Genomic DNA, 14957 nt, shown 5'->3' with positions numbered 1-14957 from the left:
AGGGTGTCATCGGTTCTTCCTTGACTTTAACAGAGTGAATAGGGGACCAGTGGCTCAATGGATAAAATCTCTTGCCACCAAGCCCGATGACCTGAATATCTAGAGCCAATGTGGTAGAAGCAGGCAACCAACTCCTACGAGTTGTCGTCTAATCTACACACACACACACACACACACACACACACACACACACACAACTATAAAATATAATGACAGGGTGAATGGGGCAAAGAAGAATGAGTGTCTCTAGGGACAGACAAGACAAGGACTTAGAGAACTCACATTGACGGTCTTCCCCATCTCCAGCAGTGCTGCTGTGATATACGCAGTCAAGGAAATTTCATCGTCAACACCACCCTAGAGGGAAGCAGGGGGACAGGGATCAGAGCTGCAGCCCACACCTCGAAGAGCAGTGTGCAGGCTGCCGGAAGAAATCGTCTCCACTGGCATTTTCTGCCGCTCTGCTGGCCCAGGACATACAGTGAGGTAGGTAAGACTTCAATGGAAGCCACAGGAGGAGAGAGCCTGAGACTGCCAGCTAGGTGGGCACTTAGAAAATCAAACAGGAGATAGATTAGAGGTCAGAGGTGGAAGAATAAGTTTATCATGGGAAACACCCCCCCCCCCCAACCAGGAACACAAGCCCAGCCACTTAACCAGGGAAGATTAAGTGTAGCCTTCCCTTCTTAACACTATTCCTAGAAAGAGCTTCGGAAATTTGAAGAACTACAGAATCTAAATTATCCTTATTCCATAAATAAGAAAATAAGTACTTAAAAACATGAAATGGCTTGTCCGCCGATGCACAGCTGAAACACTATAAGTCCGGAATTTGAAGTCACTGAGTTTAACTGGTGCCAAACCACTATGATTAGTTTCTTAATGGGCTGTTTGGCTCTGGTAAGAAAGAAGGATTTAAAAAAACAAATGGGAACAAACCCCTGGGATCTTGTTCTGGTCAACTCCTGTTGTGTGCCTTGAAGCACATGCCAACAGCACCCCAGAATAAAGGTGCAGGTAAAAACCGCCTGGTCCCTAACCTGCGGTGCTATGGGGAGGTGGCAGGACTTTTAGGGGGTGGGCTGTAGGAGGCAGTTAGGTTATTATAAGTGCGGCCTAGAAGGGGATAATAGGACCCTTCCCTTCCCTTCCTGTCTGTGCCTCTGCTTCCTGTTTTTTACCAAGCTACTGACCCAGAGGATTCTCTCCTCCACTCAGGTCTGAAGTGATGGGGCCAAGCAACTATGGACTCAAACCTCTGCAACCGTGAGCCGAAACAAAAACGTTTTCTCCTCATCTAATTTCCCACAGCGGCAGAAAGCAGACGGCCATGGAGTGTGTAATAGAGGAGGAAGGTGGAGGCTGATATGATTGGCATGGGGATATGATTTTGGTGTGCGGGACTACTGGTCCAGGTCTTAGAATAGCAACGGGAAGCATTCCTCCAGGAGAGTCAGTACACGTCTGTCTCGTTGGGTGTGCTGTGAAATACGCAAGCTCTTCCACATACGCGCACCTTGCCCTGTGTTGGGGAGCGTGAGGGTTAAACTGCCAGCTTGAGGAGATACACAGTTGCCTGGGAGATAAGCCTCTAGGCATGCTCACGAGGGATTAGTAGGTTATAAAGTGGGAGGAGCACCTGAGTGTGGCCAGTTCATGGGTTGGGGTCCTGGACTGCAAACAAAAAGGGAAATGAACCAAGCATGAGCACTCATGTCTCTCGGCTTCCTGATTGCAGATACAATGTGATCTACGGCTTCCTCAAGGTCGCATGCCATGATTTCCCTCAGCTTCTTCCATCAAATCGTGCACCAAGTTAAACCCTTCCTTCCTTACACAATTTTTGGGGGGTATTGTATCAGAGCAACAGGAAAAGTCGCTAACAGAGAAGTAGTAGAGGCAGCAAAGGCTGGGGGCGGGGTCAGGGCCTGGCCAGGCCAGTGCCTTTAGCGGCTGGCTTACAGCGTGGGAAGTTTACTGCATCTCTGGGCCGTTGTTTTATCTGTAAATGAGATGAGCAGCAGTATATGGGGACTTAGCTCACGGATGTGTTATAAACATTCAGAATCAAACAAGTACTGAGAACAGTACCCGGTACAGAGTAAACCCTTACAGAAGACACTGGGAAATGACTGCTTCAGGCCTGAGGCAATAGCAAGAGACCCAGAGACTGCCTGGTCCAGTGTCTGGAACTTCAGCTTCTAATGAGATCATCACGTTGGCTCTCACTCCTGGTCTCTGCTCATGGTGTCTTGGGTAGGAGCCAGGATTTACATTTCAGACAAATTCCCAGCTGATGCCAATGCCCTCCATCTGAACCCTAGGATGCTGAAGACTTCTCATTCTCTAGATCTCAAGACTGAAGACCAGGACCACCCACAGCAGGGCTAGACCTAAAAAGGTACTCCCGGGCACAGCGGGGGATGCAGGCCCCTCGGCCACCCCCACCTTCATAGCTGTATGCAGGAGCTTTCCCACGTTGTCGAAGCAGCCACTGGCGAGCTGGTTTCCTGCCATCCATTTGAGGGCATCCTGGATGTTCTTGTCATCGATGAAGATGAATTTCTGAGCTTGGCCAAAGCATTTTGTGACAAAGGCGGTCAGCCTACATGAAGGAAGAAAAAAACATAGCAAAAAGGAACTCTCCAGATGATGGCACACAATTCCAGTTTGTTCTGGTTCTAGATGGGGGCCAAGACACAGTGCATTGGAGATCTAGAAAAGGGTTCACTAAGGCCTGGGGGAAAGAGTGAGGGACTTGACTAACTGTGAGCCAAACTAAGCAGTACAGAAGGACAGAGGTGAGAACAAGAGGAAGCGATTGCAGGGATGGGGTGGGGGGAGGGCGTAGTCAAGAGCTGGGTTCTGGAGAGTGGAACCTGTCAGGAAGCAGGCAATGTTACCATGTATTGCCGTTTCCGTCCTGTTCCCCAAAGGCGCTATACGATCCATTGCTGTGCTTATACATCAGTTCCTTCTGGTACCCTGAGGAACCAAGATGTGTTTTTAGATGTCATGGCAACTTCAATTCACATCGTCAAGATTTGCAAGGATGTGGGACACTTTGGAGACTAAACTTCTCCATAGCTTATCGGCCTATTGTAAGCCTTTCAGAGGGTGTCCAAGGAAGCAAGGTCTAACTTGCCTATGTCCAGGAAGCCAACTGCCCGAGACCTGATGTCCTCAGTCAGCAGCCCTGTCTTCTCCAGGTACTGCAAGACATAGACGATAGGAGCGAAAATGACCATGTTCTGTTCGCCACAGCCGCTGGGCATTTGCACCAGGCCGTCCAGGTGCTGGAGTGCTGTGCCCATGATGTCTCCTGCGATTCAGGTAGAGAAATAAAGGATGTGGATTAAAGAGAAAAGAGGAACTTTTTTTTTTTTCAAGACAGAGTTTCTCTGTGTAGTCCTGGCTGTCCTGGAACTCACTCTGTAGACCAGGCTGGCCTCAAACTCGGAGATCTATCTGTCTGTCTCTGAGTGCTGGGAGGGATTAAAGGCATGTGCTAGCACCAACCGGCCTGAAGGAATTCATAAGACTTTTTTTTTTTTTTTTTTGGACAAACACATAGTAGCTCTGATTTAGCGAGAGCTTGCTGTGTGTCCTAGGGAGAAACCGCAAGTTCACCATGTTTTCTACCTTTTTAAGAGCTCACAGTTAGGGACTGGAAAGAAGGCTCAGCAGTTAAGATCACTGACAGCTCTTGCAGAGGACCTGGGTTGGGTTCCCAGAACCTATATGGTAGCTCACAAGCATCTGTGACTCCAGTTCCAGGGGATCTGATGACCTCAGTAGGCACCAGAAAATAGACATACATCATGCAGACAAACACCATACACATACAACAAGACAAGGAAACTAAGTGTTTCACAGTCACAAGGACAGCATGAGGGGTTCACAGTCAAGAGGACAGCATTAGAAAACAGCTACATTTCTTACAAGCCAGCAAGTCTAACACAGTTCTCTAATACTGGGCATGAAAAGGCAGGAGCTCAGGAAAGCACACAGGCCATCTAGGGGAGTACAGGGATTTTACATGTTGCCAGAGATGTTACCAGTGGCATACCAAACCTGCCATACTTAGCCTTAATACCTAAGCTCCTCAACTGCACACGAATTTACCCCCAAAGGACACATTCCTCCCCGACAAACACAACACAGATTCTTTCTCTAAGTTATGCCTACTGACATAGCACACACCCCATAAGCCAGCTAGCAGGATACTATGACTCACTCGTGTTTTAGACATTAGGTTCAATTCAAATCTATAAATATATACCTGACATCAAACTGTATTAAAGGAATTTGTCAGAGACAGAAAGGGGAAAGAAATGATCCATGTTCTCAGCGTGGAGACAAATCTCATGAGCTGATACACTGGAGGAAATGAACGCAGTAGCCGAGTTACTGGTAGGCCACAGTCACGACAGAAAGTGGCCTGGAAGGAATCTTAGTAGAAGTCAGAGACTAAAGAAAGGACTGGCCAGTCCCCGGCTCCTCCCAGAAGTGACAGCTCTATATCACATATCTTAGTCCTATGTCAGTCCTGAGCGGTGGTCACTGTCACTGTTTCACAGAGGGGAAGGAAGGCTGGGGTTATCTGTGACCTTGTTCAGGTCACGTAGGGGTTCAGGGGCAAGATGAATGCATCAAACTCCATGTCTACTCATTTCCACTGTTCTCCCAAAGGAGTGGAGTGCGCTGTGCAGTTTGTGCAAACACGGCTGCTTCCTTCTGAGCTGAACACAGATGCTTCTTTGTTAAAGGGCTGCAGCAAACATTTTATCTTTTCTCTACCCGGGTTATAGATACCTGATGGAGGAGGGTCATCTGTCTATGTGTTACTTTCATTGGTTAATAAAGAAACTGCCTTGACCCTTTGATAGGACAGAAAATTAGGTAGGCGGAGTAGACAGAACAGAATGCTGGGAAGAAGGGAAGTGAAGCAGACGCCATTCAGCCAGTCGCCAGGTCAGACATGTTGAATCTCTCCCGGTAAGGCACAACCTCGTGGTAATATACAGATTATTAGAAATGGGTTGAATCAATATGTAAGAGTTATACAATAAGAGGCTAGATATAATGGGCCAAGCAGTGATTAAAAGAATACAGTTTCTGTATAATTATTTCGGGTAAAGCTAGCTGGGAGACGGGCAGTGGGAATGCGGCCCGCCACTCCTTCTATAGATACCTTAAACCCAAGTACATATCCAGTATCTGTAACAGCAAGCTTCCTCCTGCCTCAATGACTTTGCAATTTAAAAGATTTAATTTTTATCCTGCCTTGATTCTTTCATTTTTAAAAAAGATGTATGTTTTTATTGTGTGTGTCTCTGTGTGAATGTGTGCCAGTGTGCATGCGTCCATCCGTGTGTGTGTGTGTGTGTGTGTGTGTGTGTGTGTGCATGTCTGTGTGTAGGTACTCTCAAAGGCCGGAAGGGTGTGTTAGATCTCCTGGAAGTGCAGTTACAAGCAAGTTTGAGTCAATTGACATGGTTGCTTGGTCCTAGAAGAGCAAAATGTGCTCTTAACCTCCAGCCCCAAACAACGCCTTCATCTGAAACTGGATTAGTAATCCCATCTGGGTATTGTTCGTGAACAGGCTTTGCTGTTCTTCTTCCCCTCCTTCAGACTGGGGATGCTTCAGGTCCCCACACTACCCACACTTCGCCTCTGCAGCCTCTAGCCCACCTTGTCAGAGCACCCCGCTTACCCAGAGCAGTAATGTAAGCCTTGGCAGAGTCGGGAACGACGTCCCCAGGGAGCTCCAGGGCGACAGAGTCCGAAACCACCTCTTCTGTGACCACAGAGAAAAGGTGACGTGGGTGGTGGAAATCATGGGTTTCTGAAGCAAGTTCTGTGGTCTAGGGTTTCTTATGCCCAGTACTCTCCAGTACATCCTATGGGGCGCTGCGCAGTGGTGTTTAAGCTGATTCACAGTGGTTTTTGCTGAAAATGAATTTCAAGGAGCCATACACATGCTTCTTAGGATTTCCTTTCCTTTCCTTTCCTTTCCTTTCCTTTCCTTTCCTTTCCTTTCCTTTCCTTTCCTTTCCTTTCCTTTCCTTTCTTTCCTTTCCTTTTCTTCAAACCCTGCCCTTCAGTTCCTTGATCTCAGAAAGGGTAACAGCCCAGACTCCCTTTTCCCTCCTAGTCCTCAACATGCCTCTGCTTTTGTTTGTTTGTTTGGTTTGGTAACAAGTTCTCTCCTTATGCGACCCTGGCTAGCCTGGAACTCCCAGTTTAGACCAAGTTGACCTCAAACTCGTGGCGATCTTCCTGCGTCTGCACTCAACTGGGATTGTAGGCTGCACCACCACATCCAGCAGACTCCTTTTGTGTATGAGAATCGCCTGTTGCCCAAGGGACATCAGCCCAGCCACCCTCTCGGGTCCACCCACCTTTCGGACACAGCAATGAGCTGTGAGTCTTCTCCACAAGGACGCCTTCTGGCTACATTGTACAATGGAGAGAACATCAGGTGAACAGCATGATGGGAACAGAAGCAGGGAGGATGGGGAGAGGTGCTTCCTCAAGGTCCCACATTTCCCTCAGAATGTAAGAGAATGGACTCTTTTCAGACACAGCCTACGGTTAGAGGAGCCTTAAGGAAAGTTTTTAAGAAGCAAGGCTAACAACGGGGTCTGTAATGAGTTAGAAAAGCAACTGATGAGGTCACAAATTCTAATTAGGGAAGCTAATGTTCATTTGAGTATTTGCGTTGAGCCTGGCATCACACTGAGCACTTCCTTAGACCACGTGTGTCAGACAAACAGCTAAGACAGAAGGGCCAACGGAGGAGAACACAGAAACTTCCAGACTGGAGGGACAGTGTGAGGACTGTGAAACTGACTGGCAGGGTGGGGCACTGAGCATCCTAAGTGGTTGTGGCCTCCGCCTCTGGCAGCCATCCTGAAAGACACTCACCTTGACAAGGACTGGCTTGATGAGAGTGTCGCTCCGGCCTCTGTTAGGGACAACCCCCTTCCGGCCCCCACAGAGTTCATTGCTGTCTACAATCTCTGTACTGATAGTGAAGTTAACATGACCTGAGGGGAGGTAAAGGAAGAGGAGAGTCAGCATAACAACCAGAGGAGCCAGCGAGGCCTCTCCCCCTTGAGATTCTCAAACTGGTGTGGCCCAACCATTACTTGGGACCTTGTCATGGCAAGCTCTAGCTCAGAGGCCTGGGGTGCAGCCTGGATTCTTCACTTCTCAGGTATTCCCGGGTGATGCCAGGGATGGGGAGGCAGAGTGGAAGGCGACTTCTAAGGGTGAGGGAGTCCTGCAGTTTGATGGTTACCTCCTTTGGGGTGTGGGCTGGATTGAGTGACCTCATTGAGTAAGACAGGTGGCTTTTTTGTTGCTGTTTGGTTTGTGTGTGTGTGTGTGTGTGTGTGTGTGTGTGTGTGTGGTTTTGGTGCTGAGGGTGGAACTGGGGGCTTTGTGACATATACTAGGCCATCACTCTGCCGTCGAGGCAGGACCCCAAGTGACTCATTTTTAGTGATGAGATAGAGCAGAAGTAATGGGTTAGCCCTTCTGATTGTGACACAAAGGCCGTAGGTTCTCTCTGGTACGCAGACTTGCCAGCCCTGGGCTCTGGAGAACAGCGGCTTTGTGGTAAAGCAGCCCAGAGAAGACCCCTGTGAGACGTGGAATGGGGGCTGAAGCTAAGAATGTGGCATTCGGTTCATGAACCTGCCAGAAACAGGGCCTCTGAAGTAAGTGGGTCTTTTCTCAAGTCTTCAGGTGAGCCCACAGCTGTGGTTTGAAGCTTGACTGCTTCATGACATACCTTAGTGCCACGTAATCCAGATGTGGTCACGTATGCCTATAAACCTAGCACTTGGGAGCTCGAGGCATGGGTCTGAAGTTCAAGACCATCTTCAGCTACATGGTGAATTTGAAGCCAGCCCAGAATATATGTGAAGGGTATGAACAAGTAAACATTTGTTCTTTCAACCTACTAAATTTTCCAATAGCTTATAACTATTAAATCAAAAGGCCATCTTTTGATTGCAGGGATTTACTCCATGAGAGACAGCCAGTGGGTTGGTATAAAGATTGAATGAGTTAGTACAGAGGCTGGAAGGATGACTCAGTGGTTAAAATCTCCATCTGCTATTGTAGAGGACCCAGGTTCAGTTCCTAACACCCACATGGTGACTCACAACCATATAGAACACCAGTTCCAGGAACGTGATGTCTTTGTCTGACTCCTATATGCACATGGCACATGGTACACTCTGGCACATACACACAAACATAATTATTTTTTAAAAATGGGTGGGTATATTAAAGTAGTCGGAACAGTGTTTGTCCCACAATAGGTCCTTGTCCTGTTGGTAATACCAAAAGCTCTCCTTTCACGCTCGGAATAGTCTCGATTGGGTCTATCAGTTTGCTCGTCTCTTGGAGCCTTTGCTTATTGACTTATCACACAGCCTCAGAAGGGAAAGGGTGGAGGCAAAGAACAAGGAGGAAAACAGAAACAAGCGAATGTGACAGGAAAACACAGAGGGCTTGGGTCCTGTCGGCGTCCCCAGCCAGTTAATCCTCTCTTACCCAGCCTGACAGCCGTGATGTCCCAGTGGAAGGTCTTGGCTTCCTCGGCACACAGGCAACTGGAGGCCTGACCGGCTACCCTTGACTCCACCTGGTACTCGTCCGATGGGGCCAGGTGAGTCTGAATCTGAATGATTAAGAAAGAAAAGGCACGGGAGTGGAGCTCGAGAGTGCAGGCCTGGAAACCCTAACGTCTTGGAAGGTTGAGGCAGGACGCTCAAGTTCACGGGCCTGGTTAGGCTGCAGAGTGAGTTCAAGGCCAGGGGAAGCAACTTTGTGAGCCTCTATTTCAAAATAAAAGCAGGCTGGGAGGTGGGAATGGGGTGAGAGAGGATAGTGGGAGGTGGGAGTGGCCAAAATAAACTCATGTATGGAATTGTCAAAGAATAAACATATAAATAAATAAAGTAAGTAAGTAAGTAAGTGCTGGCATGTAGCCCAGTGGTCAGACATTTGGCCAGGGTGCTTGAAGCCACGTGTTCCACTCACAGTATGAAGGAAGAAAAGAAGGGAGGTGAGAAGCGAAGGGGTAGTGACTTAGGGACTCAGGGCTTGTGACACCCACAAGGCATCACCCAGGGAAGTCTGGCATGCTTCCAATCTGGTGGGCCTACAGGGCAGCGCTGCTGCTTCCGGCAGCCCCGCTCTCACCCTGATGCAGTCCTTTAGATAGTTGAAGACGGTGGCTGAAAGACGGAAGGATTCCCCACGAACGACCGAGTAAGGCAGCATCAGGTCAACAAAGAACGGCTGGAAGGCGGTCAGCCCAACAGTAGGGGAAAGGCCAAAGCCTCTGGACTGGGAGGTGCAGAATGTCATAGCCTTCCACTCGGTGATGGTATCAGGGACTGTGACCTGGACCACCTTGTTTCCTGAGTTACTGTGAACACAAGAACCCGAGTGAGGCGCAGGACCAGAGCGCTTTCGAGAGAACTGATCTGCAAAAGGAAAAGTAGAGCCGCCTGCTCTGGGTGTGAGTCCCAGGATGAGGGGGTTCTGCATATACGGGAGGAAGAAGGAGTAGCATGGTTCTGTGGCTTGTGGCTTGCCAAAACGGGCAGGTAGTCAGAGGTTCTAAGCGTCAGTGTGCTTTTGGGGCGAGCATGCGGTCTGCACGACGTGGGTGTGAGATATGAGTCTGTTCTGAGTGCTTGTTTTGGGACCCTACGGGAGGAGTTTCTGACACTGAGATTTTTGAAATGACGAGTCTGAGTTTTCTGCGGTCTCTACCGCATCCCTTACCCGACCGGAAGCAGTTCCCACAGCCAGGTCTCTGGGAAGTACTGGCGGACCTGAGAACCCTCTGTTTGCGGCGAAGGCGATGCGAACCCAGACCCCCGGGCAACACTGCCACCTGCTGACAAGGTTTAGAAGACAACTTTGGAAAACGAAAGACTCTCACGAGACTGCTAGTAAGAAATTCATATCAAACTACTCTCACGAGACTGCTAGTAAGAAATTCATATCAAACTAGAGAACTCATACAAAGCAAAGGACTGCCAAGGAGAAGAGAGGTAGAAAGGTCATTGGGGAAGTATGGACCGAGAGCTGAGACCAGAGACTGGACAGATAAGGGACCCAGGCTTCAAAGACTCTTCCTGGAAAGACTCTCTGGAACCATCCCGCATCTACGACCCAGGACCAGTCTAAGACAACAAACTCAGTCCAAGGGCAGAAAAGGTTTTCAGAGTCCCGGGGCCCAGGTCAGCAGCTTACCGCCTTCCATAGTAGTGGAGCTGTAGAGTGGACGGTGGTGGTGGCTGCAGTCCACTGGCTTCTTGATTTTGGCATTTGATAGAATTTTCAAGCCCATGTCCTGACAAGCACCAAAGAGACCAACAAATGACGTGTGAAGGTGTTGTTACCCTATGACCCGACCTACAGTCAAGGAGATCTGTCCTCAAAGGTTCAAATCCAAATATGCTTTCGTTGTTAATGGCGAGACTGATGGTTATCACCCAGCATTCAGCCACGGAGACCGGACTCCTTATTAGGTCACTTGTGGTCTGGGTGTGCATCTCAGTGACAGACAACATGAGTGGCATTCGGGGCCTTGAGTCCCATCCCCCAAACCACAAAGAAAGGAAGATAATAATGTGTGAGACTTCAGTGTGTCTAAAAGGACCTAACTAGCTCAATCTTAAATTCATTAAAAATAAAGATGTTTATGCTTCACCCAAATGTCACTGTGTCCTCAGTATTTGACTTCTGAGGGCCAAGACCATACCGGATTAATCAGTCCTACAAAAATACCAGTGTTACGGAAAGGCAAGCATTAGGAAGAACACACAGAAGAAGAAGACGTGGAGACATGATCTCGGACATCTTCTGGTTGGACGTGGCTCATACAGCGTCCCAAGCCCTGCTCTTAAAACACCTATCAACTGTTTTATGTGACGATACAGACCTCTGGGTTACCTCCCCAACTGTCCCTTCTCAAGTGTCACCTGTGAGGGCCATGGAGACAGTTCTAGGACAGCCTCACACGGTGGTTCTTTCATCAGCCAGAGGAGCCTAGAGAGACTGTCTCACACGTCAGAGCCTCTCCCACATTCCTTGCCGCCAGTGCCCACGCGAGCCGCTCTGCTTTCTTAGATGTGACGGTCCTGTCCCTTGTTCCCACAACCATTGTTTTCCTAAGAGCAAAAGTGTCAGGGCATCTACCTGAAAGAAGCTGAACAGGTCCACACCTTCAGAGAGCCAGGGTCTCCAGATGATTGAATGACTCCTCAGTCCCTCTCTGGGCATAGGATCGGAGAGGGGTTGAGGAAAGTCCCATGGACTGTTTGCCGGACACTCATCATATTCAGCCACTTGGTAGGGGTAAGAATTGTACCAGAATGGAAACATCCCATAGACCTGCAATGGGGCAGGGAGAACAAGCCCGACTCAGAGCAGCAGGTGGGAGCCACGCCAACTCTGCCGCCATGGCTCATGCTGTCTCGCTTCACTTGTACAGATTCTTCTACTTATTCTGCCGTAACCTCCATGGCACTTTCCCGAGGCCTCATGCCTCCTGATTCACCTTCTTCCTTCTCAGCCTCCATATTAATATGTCCTTCAAATACCTTTATTTTCCTTCCTTCTTTCTTCCTGTCCTTCCTTCCTTCCGTCCGTCCATCCGTCCATCCAAACTTCCTTCCTCTCTGGCCTCACTATATAGCCCAGGCTGGCTATGAACTGGCAGCCTCACCCTCTCTAGTGCTGCCTTTACAGGTGTGTGTCACCACACAGGGCTCTACTTTCAAATGACAGCTTTTCTAGCACATTTCCTCGGGGTATTACTTCCCCAGGACCCCTGCCCACCGCCGTGTTCGAGTGCGGCTAAACTGTTCTCTCCACCATCTTCCTTGTCCCAGACCAGCTCAGCCCAGTCCCCAGACCACCCCAGCCCAGTCCCCAGACCACCCCAACCCAGTCCCCAGACCACACCAGCCCAGTCCCAGACCACACCAGCCCAGCCCAGTCCCAGACCACACCAGCCCAGTCCCCAGACCACACCAGCCCAGTCCCCAGACCACACCAGCCCAGCCCAGTCCCCAGACCACACCAGCCCAGCCCAGTCCCCAGACCACCCCAGCCCAGTCCCCAGACCACCCCAGCCCAGTCCCCAGACCACCCCAGCCCAGTCCCCAGACCACCCCAACCCAGTCCCCAGACCACACCAGCCCAGTCCCCAGACCACACCAGCCCAGCCCAGTCCCCAGACCACACCAGCCCAGTCCCCAGACCACCCCTGCCCAGCCCAGTCCCAGACCACCCCAGCCCAGTCCCAGACCACCCCAGCCCAGTCCCAGACTGCTCACAGAGCTGTTGGTCAGCTCACTCTCTGGCCTGAGGAGTAGCACACTCTCATCCACAGCCCGGACCGCACACAGGGACCCAGGCGCTGCCTGCAGCTGCAACTCCACCTCTGTTCCTGGGAGCTGCTGGGAAGGCGAGAAGCCAATGGAGACCTGGGGAAGAGGAACATATGAGATGGATCAGCCCAGACAGCTGGGGAAGCAATGGGACCTGGATCATCAGACATCAGGCCTCTGCCTGGGATCTAACCTATTCTATCACTGTTAGGGCACTCTTAAATTTTTTTTAATAATTTATTTAAGTTTATTTTATGTGCTTTGGTGTGAAGGTGTCAGATCCCCTAGAACTGGAGTTACAGACAGTTGTAAGCTGCCATGTGGGTGCTGGGAATTGAACCTGGGTCCTCTGGAAGAACAGCCAGTGCTCTTAATAGCTGAGCCATCTCTTCAGCCCCACTGCTAGATTATTTATAATGTATATTTCTTTGATACTAGAATGTTAGAACAGAGATGGGAAAAGTGGAGACACTGATGAAGTTTAGAGGAAAAATTGGGGGCAGGAGGATGTACGGCCAGCTGTGGTGACATAGGCCTTTCTAATCCAGCACTTCTTGGGAGACAGAGGCAGGAGGGAGGCCAGCCTGGGCTACATAACAAGGCCTTGTCTCAAAAATAAGAGAAGAGAAGGGAAGGAGGAGAAAGGGAGGGAGGAGGGAAAAGGAAGGGAGAGAATGTATGGATCAGAGGTGCAGAACACGCCTACTGGGACAGCCTGACTATAGCTTAGACTGTTCCTGTCCCTGAACTCATCTTACCCACCCCGGCTCTGGTGTGACTTCAGGAGGGGGAGAAGAAGAGGAGGAGGGGGAGGAGGGGGAGCAGGAGGAGGCAAGGGGGCTGGGGCGACCGGTGGGGGGAGAGACGGATTTCAGCATAGATCTAAACCACTAAAGACACAAACACAGTGTTCCAACCTCTTCCGTATTCTCTTCAGATTGCGCTGCACCTGACTGGTCTCCCACTCCCTCCGACACAAGAAGAGAGTTTTCTCTTCACCCAGCTTACTTCCGTGACTCTTCTCATGGCCACCGTACCTGATTGTCGAAGCACATCTCCATGGAGAACTGAATTTTGTCGGCTATGACACCTCCGCTGGGGAATATCGTGTAGATGACGAGGGAAGGGGAAGGGGCCATTCTGGAGGTGAAGGTCAGCGAGAGGGAGAAGGAGCCTTTTGGTCCTGAAGAGGAAGAGGGGCAGAGGAGCAAGGCTGCGCACCCACCCACCCGCACTCTTCTTCAGTGTCTAGGGAGGCCTCAGGGTCCACGCTGTCCCTCCTTTCTCGCTAGTCTTTCCCCCAGCTGCCTCCGCACATGGGAGCTCTTTCTCCAGGACTGTCCCACATCTCTCTCCCAGAAGCATGTGTCCTCACTCACCTTTCTCTTTAACCTTCAGGTGTTTCTGCCCCTCCATCTGCAAACTCCCTTTCCCTGTTACCTATCCAAGAGGGAAGAAATAATAAATAAATAAATAAATAAAAGTCCAGTAGTAAGTGTCTTTGCTCTGGGCCCTACCTGGGAGTATACCTGTCTCCCACCATGAACTCCAGCTCCTTGTACACTTTCAGAGCCTGAGCAGTGAGTGCCTCACCTAGTGGCTATCTGCTTATCAGAGGCAGGGTGCCGTCTGCCCACAGGTCCTGATGCCAGTAGAGGCTTGGCTAAGAGCCAGAGAGGGTGGCGAGAAACAAAGGACAGACAGCATAATATAAAATAATATAAAATAAATAAAGACAAAGATCCCTCACAGCAGAAGTCCAGGACTTCTCTAGGATCTCCAAGTTTTATTATTTTATAATCCTTGTTGTACAAAGTCAGCTAAAAAGCCAACCTCATGATCGTTCTTTATTACAGTTCAATTCAGTGGATCTTCCCCTGTCTGAGCTTATCTGGTTCGCAGGAAGAGAATGAATGCTGCTTCCCAAGCATTTCCTGTGTGTTCTCACTTGAATTAGAACCCCGCCCCCCTCTCCCAGTGCTCACTGCCAGTTCTCAGCCACCACCTGGCTCTCAGAACCCCTTCCTCGGGCCCAGTCCCCCAGCCTCGCCTCCCCACCCTGTCCTGAGAACGCTGTCTGTATTCTTAGTGTGACTTATTTTGTTCACACCCCTCCCCATGTTGCTGGGACAGGATGGGTGTTTATAGCTTGCTGGAGACAGTGAAATGACAGACACCATTGGTATGATCCAGAGGAGGCAAAGTCCCAGAAACAGAGCATAAGAGAAAGAAAGATTCAGTCTAGGTCATGCCCGCTGAGGTTTATCTGAGCCTAGTTCCTTTTGTCACCACGAGCAATCAATAATATACTTATCTCTACACACTGCTTTCTGCCTACCAGTTTGGAATTTTGCTTCCCCACTGAGGCAGCTGTCAGGGTCAGTTTTCAGTTTATGACACTGCTTTGAATATAGTCCAGAAGCCGGGCAGCAGTGGGCATGCCTTTAAACCCAGCACTTGGGAAGCAGAGGCAGGCGAATCTCTGTGAGTTCAAGGCCAGCTTGGTCTACCGAGCAAGTTCTAGGA

General features: G+C 49.8%; 1 protein-coding gene across 3 annotated transcripts in view; it reads right to left on the bottom strand.

The window, feature by feature from the left end:
• The window catches only part of A2ml1 (alpha-2-macroglobulin like 1), a 43342-nt gene that overhangs the window by 11292 nt on the left and 17093 nt on the right, over positions 1-14957 (bottom strand). For 2 of the 3 annotated variants that reach the window (XM_085687065.2, XM_048443991.3), the window contains exons 13-27: positions 13811-13871; positions 13469-13614; positions 12378-12527; positions 11236-11430; positions 10288-10387; positions 9814-9928; positions 9223-9451; positions 8572-8698; positions 6931-7052; positions 6405-6456; positions 5717-5800; positions 3146-3322; positions 2904-2985; positions 2449-2605; positions 283-357 (exon numbers count right to left, since the gene is read on the bottom strand). In XM_085687065.2, coding sequence (XP_085543191.2) covers positions 283-357; positions 2449-2605; positions 2904-2985; positions 3146-3322; positions 5717-5800; positions 6405-6456; positions 6931-7052; positions 8572-8698; positions 9223-9451; positions 9814-9928; positions 10288-10387; positions 11236-11430; positions 12378-12527; positions 13469-13614; positions 13811-13871 — 1872 coding nt within the window. The remainder of the gene's footprint in view (positions 1-282; positions 358-2448; positions 2606-2903; positions 2986-3145; positions 3323-5716; positions 5801-6404; positions 6457-6930; positions 7053-8571; positions 8699-9222; positions 9452-9813; positions 9929-10287; positions 10388-11235; positions 11431-12377; positions 12528-13468; positions 13615-13810; positions 13872-14957) is intronic. The other variant, XM_085687066.2, reaches the window with a different exon arrangement.

The sequence above is a fragment of the Myodes glareolus genome, chromosome 3 (assembly GCF_982192425.1).
Source record: "Myodes glareolus chromosome 3, mMyoGla1.1, whole genome shotgun sequence".
In the NCBI taxonomy this organism is placed as follows: Eukaryota; Metazoa; Chordata; class Mammalia; order Rodentia; family Cricetidae; genus Myodes; species Myodes glareolus.
Note: the sequence above shows the minus strand (reverse complement) of the source record. Positions and strands in the feature narration are given on the sequence as shown.